Source organism: Tupaia chinensis, unplaced genomic scaffold (genome assembly GCF_000334495.1).
Source record: "Tupaia chinensis unplaced genomic scaffold, TupChi_1.0 Scaffold143602_1, whole genome shotgun sequence".
Taxonomy (NCBI): domain Eukaryota; kingdom Metazoa; phylum Chordata; class Mammalia; order Scandentia; family Tupaiidae; genus Tupaia; species Tupaia belangeri.
Genome location: NW_006203448.1, coordinates 2,847,431 through 2,858,818, shown reverse-complemented (window position 1 = coordinate 2,858,818; position 11,388 = coordinate 2,847,431). Strand labels below are relative to the sequence as shown.

The following is an 11,388-nucleotide window of genomic DNA, read 5'->3' as shown; positions in this document are numbered from 1 at the left end:
TCCCCTCAGGGCGATTGCCACACTGCAATCCCTTCTTCTCCATTCTCTTCTAGGTATTTTGAGCATGTATACACACACATGTGGCATGATTTTCAAGCCATCAGGTCTGAGACTCAAACTGCGATTGGTCATGTGGAATCCAGTACCTTAACCCTCATGCCACTTGCTGCCCCCAAGGGTTTTGCTTTTTATGTATATACTTCATTTTTCTTATTTTTTGTCTACTCTGAAAACATGGCTTAAGTAATACATGTTTATTGGAGAAAAATTAGGAATACAAAACCAGAAACACTTAAAAGCCAGTTAGTCGTCAGGCCATGGCCACAGACAGTGCTTTGATACATATTCTTCGTGCACAGAATGGATACCTGGCAACACAGTAATAATCTAAATTTTTAAATTTTGCAGTGTGGGCCAGTCAAGTGGTGTGGTGGCTAAGGCAGCTAGATCCCACATGGATGACTGCAGTTCAAGTCCTGGACCCAACAGCTTGAAAGTGTGCTAGGTGCTTGCAAATGAGTGCCTAAAATCCCAAGAGGAGAGTGGAGAAGGGATTGCAGCAGTGTCATTCCCCCCCCCACCCCAAGGGGTGCTTTCTCATGTTCTCTCCTTCCCATTCTGTTTTTTCAGGCTTAACTCAATGTTGCCTGGGATAGATCATCATCTGTAGTGTACATGCTCATGGAATTGTGTTCTTCCCCTTTTAAGTGGTAATGAATACCATGAACTACCTATGTCCAGTCGCCGGGTCTGTCTATAACATGCAGGGCAGCCTGTGAAGTTGGGGGCCTACAAAATGAAGTTTCTTTTCTGAGCTCAGTTCAGTGTGAGGGCCATTGCTACTAGCCCAATAAACACCTGTGCACAGCCAGAGACCACTTCACTTTGTCTCCTACTTTGTGATTTGTGTGCACATGCATATCCAAGGAGTATTTAAAAGGTGTAGAACTTTTTTTTTTTTAAATTATAAAAAAAATTTGCCTGGAATTTATAGATTTCTTTTATTTTTAAATATTTATTTATTTAAAAAATTTATCATTATTATTAATTTTAAATTTGCTACAGGGCACATGTGCTTACCAGAAAGAGAGAGAGGGAAAGTGAGAAAGCAAGCCATCAGGCCCAGGACTTGAACCACAGTTGACCGTGTGGGAGTCCAGCACCTCAACCACCACACCACCTGCTGGCCCCTCAGATTTCTCTTTATACCAAAATAAACTCAAACTTTAATTATATTTTTCCACAAACTTTTTGAAGTCCCCCATATCTTTAATTCATCCAAGATTGCTTTTAGTAACTATTCTTAGAGAGAGGTCTGAATTAAAATTTTTTTCCTGTTGATTGTTGCAGGATGACTTTTTCCATTGTATTGTGATGCCATGGTAACACTAAGAAATGTATTTTTTCTGTTATTCACTGGGTGTCCTTGAAGTCCCATTAGTTAGACTTCAGCCGTTTCTCATTTCCTTTTTTCTTTAAAGTTTCATACATCTCATCTTTTGCGATGTTTGCTAAAATTCAACAACACCATCTCGTTTCTCTTTTCTTTTCTGCTTTTGTTTCTTTTAGTTTTTGTTAAAGGCCTCATGTGTTTATCAGAACGAGAGAGAGGGAAGGTGAGAAATCACCCCTCAGTGTGGGAGGGCATGGCCATGCCACAGAACTGCTGTTCCAGGCTCCTGGGACTTGAACCATGCATGCACATGTACCCACAGTGATTTTCTAGTCTCTGAGTCTGGGACTCAAATTGCTCAGTTGGCCATGTGGAATCTAACACCTTAAACTCCATGCCACCTGCTGATCCTCTTTTTGCTTCTTGAACTAGGGCCATTTCTGACTCCATTTTTTCTCTTTTTCACTTGCTTCCTGTCATGTGGACCTCCACTGTTACAGCGGTAACCTTTTTGTCTTTTTCATTGCAGGAAGTACTCCCACTACCCCAACCTCCTCTCAAGCCCCACAAAAACCAGATGCTTCAGCAGCTGTAGCCCCAGCCTCTCTTCCGTCTTCATCACCTGCTGCGCCCATCTCCGCCTTCCCTTTGCCTCCTGCTGGTGGTGCCCCTGCTGTGTTCTCCTTTGGGTCTTCATCCTTGAAGTCATCTGCTTCTGTCACTGGGGAGCCCCCTCCATATTCTAGTGGCTCTGACAGTTCCAAAGTATCCCTGGGCTCTGGTGCTTCTACCTTCACTTTTGCTTCCCCTTCTAAAGCCTCCCTAGCCTCCACCCCTGCAGTGTCTCCCATGGCTCCATCAGCTGCCTTCTCCTTTGGATCATCGAGTTTCAAGCCTACCCTGGAAAGCACTCCATTACCAAGTGCATCTGCGGCAAATCTAGGAATGAAGCTCTCCTTTCCACCCTCAGCCCCTGCAGTGAAGGTCAACCTTGGTGAAAAGTAAGCCACTTTTAAAGTTCGATTCTTAAGCAGGTGGCATAGTGGTTAAGGTACTGAACTCCTTCATAGCTGACCACGGTTTGAATCCTGGACCTGGGAGTTTGAAAATCACACCAGGTGCACATACGTGCTTGCCCGGATCCCAGGAGGAGAAGGGACTGCAGTGCGTCCACTCCCCCAGGGGTGATTTCTCACTTTCCCTTTCATTGTCTCTCTCTGGTGAGCGCCCATGCCCTGTGGCAGAAACCTTTAAAAAAACAATTGTTTGATTGTCCATAGGATGCTAGAAATGTGCTTGTTATTTACTGGAGTAGAGTCACTATGGGTGGAGTTACTAACTTTTTATTTTTAGAGAGATTTTGCTATAGGGTGAGTGTGCTCACTGGAGAGACAGAAAGAGACAGAGAGAAAGAAAAATCACTCCCCTAGGGAGGACAGCCATGCTGCAATCTGTCTCGGGATTTCAGGCACACACATGTGCCCTGCGTGAGCTTCAAGCCTCTGGGTCTGGGATTTGAAACATGATTGGCCCGTGAGGGAGTGCAGCACCTTATCCACTATGCCACCTGTTAGCTCCAGTTTTTTTCCCCTAGGTAACACTTACAAATACTAAAAAGGTCACACAACACAAAAAGATGGTGTTTCATCTGTGGAGAGAGCCCAGTGTGGTCTCTTACATTTTATTTTTTCACTACTAGAGGTGTGTGTGTGAATACGTATGTTGCTTTTTTAGATTACAAATTTAAGAGGTCCTTCTTATTTATTTTTTTTCACAGAGGGTGGTTGTGCTCTCCAGAGGGAGACCAAGAGGGAGAAAGCACCCTCCAGTGGGAAATGGTCCTACCACAATCGCCCCCCCCCTTTTTTTTAAATCCCTTTTTTTCATCTTTCCGTTCTGTTGGGATTTGGGGCATATGCACAGGTGCATGTTGTTCACACTGGTGGGCTAGGCTTGGAACTGTGCTTGGTCATGTGGCAGGCGGGGCAGCTCCCCCAGCCACTGAGCTACAGGACTTCCTCCTTATCTTTAAAAAAGGAACAATCTAGATTTACATATTAGAAAGGAAATGAATCTCCTGTCGTCTTTTTCTTCCTTGACTTCCTCTGAGTTGTGTTCTACACAGCTACCAAAGAGATCTTGAGAAATCATAAGGGTGTTAGAGGACACTTCTGCTTGGTAGCTGCCAGTGGCTTAACTGCCTTTCAAGTATAGCCCGACCTCTCGGGTGTGGAATCCCGTTTCCCCCAGATCTAGGCCTGCCAGCTTACTCGTATCATTATTCATCTGCTTGTCTTGTTCCTCCCAGTAGAGTGGGAGACTGGAGAGCAGTGACCCCCCGTGTCTGTCCCTGTCTCGAGGTCGAGGTGGCCGTGGAACATAAACAGGACCAGATTGTCTCCTTACCACCTGCTCTCTCCTCGGTGCTGTGCCACTGCTGCCACCACCTTTTTACCGTCACTGTTAAATCAGCTCTGCCACTTCACTCACCGTTCTCATGGTGTTCCGTTTGTTGACTGCACCATTTTTCTGTGGCTGGTCACCTCATGCTGGGTATTGAGGTGGTTTATAGATCGCTACTCTTTATGTGGGACTGACTTCATGTTCCCATTAGACCTGAGTGTTCCAGAGATGGCGACCTGCTTTCCCCTTGCTTTTTCACTCTCCAGAAGAGATGATTACCCCTAAACTGAGTTCTCTCTACGTTTCTTGGTGAAGAAAATGGACTGAATTTTCCTAAGCATAATTGGCCCCTACCATTTTTTTCCCTCGGCTTAACAGAATAGAAAATATGTGTTTTATATTGTGTTAAACTCACTTTCACCTTCAAGTTAAGAACTTACTTGATATTTCAGTTAGTAGTTCATTTCTAAATAAGCAGATGGTAAGAGAAATATTTTTTTGCACCTTTCATCTTTTATAAGAAATAGTTAAACGTACGTGTTTCCTGTAGGCAGCAAAGAATGGATAATAAATGATCCTTTGACGGCCGTTTTCACTACCAGTTGAAAGAATCTTCTAGCAGGCTGATCTGATGCATCCACACTGCCGTTTCAGGTTCACTGCTGTGGCCACCTCTGCTCCTGGGAACAGCTCCCAGAGCACACCCTCCATGCTGCCCTTCTCTTCCACCTCCAAGCCAGCTGCCTCGGGGCCACTCAGCCACCCCATGCCCCTCTCGGCATCATCTGGTTCCTTGCCGTTGAAGTCTTCAGTTTCTACCTCACCATCAGGTATGATTTGAGCCCACAGCGTAGATGTAAGTCTTTCTACAGAGTAACGTTTTGGGTGTCAGTAGGAATCCTGGATGACGTGGTGATTTTTTCTTCCCATATCTCATACCAGTGTGCTGTGACTCTCGTACTCAGAATTGGGAGATTTGCGGGAACCAGCAGTTAGCGTAATGGCTATGTTGCTGGACTTTCACGTAGTCGACCGCAGTTCGCGTCCCGGACCTGGTGGCTTAAAACTCACGCCGGGCGCGTGTGCGTGCGTGCCCAAGATCCCGGGAGGAGAATGGAGGAGAAGAGATTGCGGCGTGACCATCTCCCTGGGGGGTGATTTCTCGCTTTCTGTCTCTATGTCTCTCTCTGTCTGTCTGGCGAGCGCACATGCCCTATAGTGAAAAAAAAACCTCTCAAAAAAAAAAAAAAAGAATTGAGAGATTTGCAAAGGTGTCAGTGCTGTTGGGCTCCTGTCTCCGCTTCTTGTGGAGCTCAGTGTACTTGATGATTCTGAACCAGTGTCTTTGATTGTCGGGTTTGCATCTTCATGTGGAGCCTGCCCTACTTGAAGGCCTTACAGAACAGTTCTTTAAGAGTCATAGAAGAGAGAGCCTGTAGCGACACCCGAGTCCTAGTGACTTTGGGTTTTCACAATCAGCCATAATGTAACCATATTATTATGTTTAGTTTTTGCTGTAGGACATTGTGCTTGCCAGAGAGAGAGAAGGAAAGTGAGAAATCATCCCTCAAGGTGAGGTGGCCACTCTGCAGTCCCCTCTCCTCCATCCTCCTCTGAGGATTTGGGCAGTCATACACATGTGTCTGGTGTGGTTTTCCAGCCACTTTAACCTTTACACCACCTGCTGACTGAGCATACCGCTTATTTAATCAGGATCATGATTGAAAATAACTATAGCCAAGTTGAATTGAGCTGTATTATAAAACTCCATGGGTAAATGTACTTCACCTCTCTGTTTTCTTTTTTCCCTTTCAAAACTAAAGAGGGTGAGAAATTGTGTGATGAGAATTATGGCCTTTACCGAGGTTCACCAGTTGCTGTTTTCCATCCTTTGCTTGCTTTCTTTTTATGTAAATTTTTTCTGAAACATTTGAGAGTTAATTGCAGACATCATGGTACAGCTCATCCCTAAAAATGCTTAGGCGTTTCTCTCCTAAAAACAAGGACACAACAATACATTATCAGACTCGAGAAATGTAAGGTATTCTAATCTACAATTTATACTTGTATTTCCACAGTTGTCTCAGTATTGTTCTTTTTGGTTTCCTCCTGCCCTTTAATCCAGAAACCATTCAGAGATCACAGCATTGTATTCCACTATTTTCTTGAATAATTCTTCATCCTTCTTTGTCTTCACCACTTTGATATTTACAGCGGTTGGACCAGTTCTGTGTTATGTCCCTCAGTGCAGATTTGGTGTCCTCATAGGAGGAGATTCAGGGTTAGAGTTAGGGCAACTGTCCCTGGCGGGTGGTATGCTTCCCATCACATGACTGCATTCTGTCCTAATGCGGCTTGTGTTGAGTTTGCTTCTGTGGGTGATAATTATTTCTAGGAATGCCAGTGATAATACCTAGCTGGACACACTTAACAGCCATTTGGATTTTGAATGTCAGGAATAATTTTGTAATGAGCAAGCACTGAGTTGTTAAATTCTTGAAATCTTCTCTCCTTACTTGCTGCTCAGGAGAATGGGCTGCTTTAAGAAGTTTGCTAAAGTTCACCAGATTGCAAAGCTTCTGTCTGTGAACAGCTAAGAAACATTGCATCGGTCTTTTCATGCTTCTCTCTAGTTTGGGAGTGGAAACTTGAACCATCAGGCACATATACTTTTCTTTCTTCCCACAGCTCACCACCCAGGTCTCCCTACCATTGCCCTTGGTTAGCGTTTGAGGGTTCTAGGTTATTCTCTCTGAGACCAGTTGTACACTAGACTTCTAAGGTGATCTACTTCCTAAGATTTTCCTGTCTGGAGATAAGCTCTGGGCTCCCAGAGTGACTCTTAATATGCAGCAGGGTGAGACTCGTCCGAGGCTTCTGCCAGGGGGTCCAGTGGACTCTAACCTCCAAACTTCGTTTTCCACTTTCTAGAGGTGTGTCAGATCCTTTGTGGGGATGAAGGACAGGCCACGTAGCCAGCTTTCTGAGCCTTGCATGTGAACACACCTATTATAAGAGACATTTCAGTTTTATCTGCTTTATGAAAGAATTCCTCATCTAAAATTGTAACATACATGTTTTTTTATTACCTTGTAGTAAACGAAGACACAACTGGTGGTGCTTACACTTTAGTAAAGATCCTTAAATGGGTCCAGGGACAACGTGTAACTCGTTTTCATAGATGTGGGGGAAGGACGTTTGTGGTAGGAGCAGTTCCAGGAGTAAATACTGTCTGTTGTAACTGACTTCTTATTCTAACAGGGCGATCTGCTCAGGGGAGTCCAAGCCCAGTGCCCTCAATGGTCCAGAAGTCACCTAGGATAACTCCTCCAGTGACAAAATCAAGCTCTCCTCAGGTAGGTTTGAATTCAACTCAGGAAGCTTGTGTTTATTCATTTATTGCCCTAAGCATGCATTTTATTAAAATCTGTTGTCTTGGGACCAGCAGTTATAATGGCTATGTTGCTGGACTCCCATGTAGTCGACCGCAGTTCGAGTCTGGACCCAGTAGCTTAAACTCATACCAGGCACATGTGCGTGCATGTCCAAGATCCCAAGAGGAGAATGGAAGAAAAGGGATTGTGGCATGGCCATACCCCCTGGGAAGTGATTTCTCACTTTGTGTCTTTCTGTCTCTCTCTGTCTGTCTCTGTGTTTCTGGCGAGCGCCCTATAGCAAAAAGAAAGAAGAAAAAAAAACTTCAAAAAAAAAATGTATTGTCTTGTTTTAGAAGTCCCATCTGGGTAATAAAAATTAGGATTTTGTGAGATACCAAAGTGTGAAGTTTGAATACTTGCATATATAGAAAAGCTATTTGTGTATTTTAATTTTTATTGATGTGTAATATACTGAGAAAAAGTGCTTGTGATCTGTGTACAGCTCAGTTAATTATCAGTGACTGAGCACACCATGGTAACTGACACCCATATCGGGAAACAGAGCAGTGTTCCCAGGACCCCAGATTCCACACGTGTCTGCATATAGTCCCTACCCTTGCCAAAGGTTCAGTGTCTAGATTTCTCATAGCATAGATGTGTGTAGTCTATTTGTGTCTTCTTTCAAATGGAAGAGTGCACTGTGTATGCTTTTATCTGCCTGTTTTTCTCAGTCTAATGCGGCTTGTGTTGAGTTTGCTTCTGTGGGTGATAATTATTTCTAGGAATGCCAGTGATAATACCTAGCTGGACACACTTAACAGCCATTTGGATTTTGAATGTCAGGAATAATTTTGTAATGAGCAAGCACTGAGTTGTTAAATTCTTGAAATCTTCTCTCCTTACTTGCTGCTCAGGAGAATGGGCTGCTTTAAGAAGTTTGCTAAAGTTCACCAGATTGCAAAGCTTCTGTCTGTGAACAGCTAAGAAACATTGCATCGGTCTTTTCATGCTTCTCTCTAGTTTGGGAGTGGAAACTTGAACCATCAGGCACATATACTTTTCTTTCTTCCCACAGCTCACCACCCAGGTCTCCCTACCATTGCCCTTGGTTAGCGTTTGAGGGTTCTAGGTTATTCTCTCTGAGACCAGTTGTACACTAGACTTCTAAGGTGATCTACTTCCTAAGATTTTCCTGTCTGGAGATAAGCTCTGGGCTCCCAGAGTGACTCTTAATATGCAGCAGGGTGAGACTCGTCCGAGGCTTCTGCCAGGGGGTCCAGTGGACTCTAACCTCCAAACTTCGTTTTCCACTTTCTAGAGGTGTGTCAGATCCTTTGTGGGGATGAAGGACAGGCCACGTAGCCAGCTTTCTGAGCCTTGCATGTGAACACACCTATTATAAGAGACATTTCAGTTTTATCTGCTTTATGAAAGAATTCCTCATCTAAAATTGTAACATACATGTTTTTTTATTACCTTGTAGTAAACGAAGACACAACTGGTGGTGCTTACACTTTAGTAAAGATCCTTAAATGGGTCCAGGGACAACGTGTAACTCGTTTTCATAGATGTGGGGGAAGGACGTTTGTGGTAGGAGCAGTTCCAGGAGTAAATACTGTCTGTTGTAACTGACTTCTTATTCTAACAGGGCGATCTGCTCAGGGGAGTCCAAGCCCAGTGCCCTCAATGGTCCAGAAGTCACCTAGGATAACTCCTCCAGTGACAAAATCAAGCTCTCCTCAGGTAGGTTTGAATTCAACTCAGGAAGCTTGTGTTTATTCATTTATTGCCCTAAGCATGCATTTTATTAAAATCTGTTGTCTTGGGACCAGCAGTTATAATGGCTATGTTGCTGGACTCCCATGTAGTCGACCGCAGTTCGAGTCTGGACCCAGTAGCTTAAACTCATACCAGGCACATGTGCGTGCATGTCCAAGATCCCAAGAGGAGAATGGAAGAAAAGGGATTGTGGCATGGCCATACCCCCTGGGAAGTGATTTCTCACTTTGTGTCTTTCTGTCTCTCTCTGTCTGTCTCTGTGTTTCTGGCGAGCGCCCTATAGCAAAAAGAAAGAAGAAAAAAAAACTTCAAAAAAAAAATGTATTGTCTTGTTTTAGAAGTCCCATCTGGGTAATAAAAATTAGGATTTTGTGAGATACCAAAGTGTGAAGTTTGAATACTTGCATATATAGAAAAGCTATTTGTGTATTTTAATTTTTATTGATGTGTAATATACTGAGAAAAAGTGCTTGTGATCTGTGTACAGCTCAGTTAATTATCAGTGACTGAGCACACCATGGTAACTGACACCCATATCGGGAAACAGAGCAGTGTTCCCAGGACCCCAGATTCCACACGTGTCTGCATATAGTCCCTACCCTTGCCAAAGGTTCAGTGTCTAGATTTCTCATAGCATAGATGTGTGTAGTCTATTTGTGTCTTCTTTCAAATGGAAGAGTGCACTGTGTATGCTTTTATCTGCCTGTTTTTCTCAGTATTCTGTTTGTGAGGTTTATTCAACTCATTATTGCTGTATGGAATTTATGGTGTGATTATATTGCAAGTGCTCATTCTACTCTCGATGGGCATGGGAGTAGTTTCCAGGTGTAAGCTATTACAGATTGTGTTCTGGTCCGTTCTGGTTGATGTCTCCCTGTGACCATGCGTACATTTCTACTGGGCATACACTCGGGAGTGGAGCTGCCATGGCACAGGCCGTCTCTGTATATTAAATGTCTTCAGTAGATTCTCACTGGGAGTGTATGAGGTTTCCAGCTGCTCCACATACTCACAAATCTTGCTGTTTTTCATCTTCTGTTATAGTTATGTTTTGTGATTTCAATTTATGTTTCTTTTTTTTCCTTTAAATTATTGTATTTAAGTTTATTGATTCATTTATTTTAATTTGACCAGAGAGAGCCACAGAGAGAGGGAAAGTGAGAAAGCAAGATACCAGGCCCAGGACTTGAACCATGGTCTGCCATGTGGGAGTGTCCAGCGCTTTAACCACCATGTCACCTGCTGGTCCTCAATTTATGTTTCTTAATGCCAGCAAAATTGAGCTTCTTTTTATATGCTCATTGACTATTTGGATTTTCTTTTATGCTGTGTCTGTTCTTGTCTTATTTCTTTAAAAAAAAACATTACATGGTGGGGGACCAGCAGGAGGTGGCATGGTTAAGGTGCTGGACACTCCCACATGGCCGCCATGGTTTGAGTCCCAGATTTGGTGGCTTGCTTTCTCACTTTCCATCTCTCTCTCTCTCTCTCTCTCTCTGGACAAAGTAAAAAAAAAAAAAAAGAATAAGTAAAATTAATTAAATAATTCTTTTTTTAAAAAAAATTATATGGTGTCTCGATGTTGAATCATTTGTGGAACTACCAGACCATTTTCTATTTTTTTCTTTACTTTTTTCCCCTCCCATAAGGGGTATGTGTTTGCCTGAGAGGGGTGGGACAGGGCATGGGGGATATGACCATGCTGCATTCTCTTCTCCATTCTCCCCTTGTGATTTTGGGCACACATGCACATGTGCCTGGTATGTTTTTCAAGCCTCCAGGTCCAGGACTCAAATTGCAAAGTCAGCTGTGTGGGATTCAGTGCCTTAACCACCATGCCACCTGCTGGCCCAAGCCTATTTTTGTATTGGCTTGCCTGTCTTTTTCTTACTGATTTTTAAGAGTTAGTTCCAGTTTTCTCATTCTGGACTGCATCGGATCCGCTTGTTGGTCTCTGAGACCTGAAAGTTGACAGTTTCTTTGCATCCGGGAGGCTGCTCCCGGCGACTCTGCAGCTGTCACCATGCCACAAAACAAATATATTGAACTACATTGTAAATGCTGTGGATACCATTTGGATTACCATGAGAAAAAGAGAAAGAAGGAAAGTCGGGAGGTTCATGAACGTTCAAAGAAGGCAAAAAAGACAGGTCTGAAGGCTAAGCTGTATCATAAACAGCGCCATGCTGAGAAAGTACAAATGAAAAAGACTTCAAGATGCATGAAGAGAGGAACACCAAACAGAAGGGTGATGAAGAGACTCCTCAAGGAGCAGCACCTGCCTGCCTGTCGGACAGAGAAGGACGGGCCCGAGCTAAAGTAGTTTCCGGTATGATCAAACAAAAACGGAAAGAGAAAGCGGGAACGTGGGAAGTACCTCTACCCAAAGTTTGAGCCCAGGGAGAAACAGAAGTATTAAAAGTTATTCGGACAGGA

The 11,388-nt window shown here is 43.6% G+C and overlaps 1 protein-coding gene across 4 annotated transcripts in view; it reads left to right on the top strand.

Annotated features, from left to right (window-relative positions):
* The window catches only part of NUP214 (nucleoporin 214), a 113,326-nt gene that overhangs the window by 22,253 nt on the left and 79,685 nt on the right, over positions 1 to 11,388 (top strand). For 2 of the 4 annotated variants that reach the window (XM_006164334.3, XM_006164333.3), the window contains exons 12-14: positions 1,923 to 2,394; positions 4,451 to 4,626; positions 7,058 to 7,152. In XM_006164334.3, coding sequence (XP_006164396.1) covers positions 1,923 to 2,394; positions 4,451 to 4,626; positions 7,058 to 7,152 — 743 coding nt within the window. Of the gene's footprint in view, positions 1 to 1,922; positions 2,395 to 4,450; positions 4,627 to 7,057; positions 7,153 to 8,823; positions 8,917 to 11,388 lie in introns of those variants that run through there. The other 2 variants (XM_027766655.1, XM_027766654.1) reach the window with 1 other exon arrangement.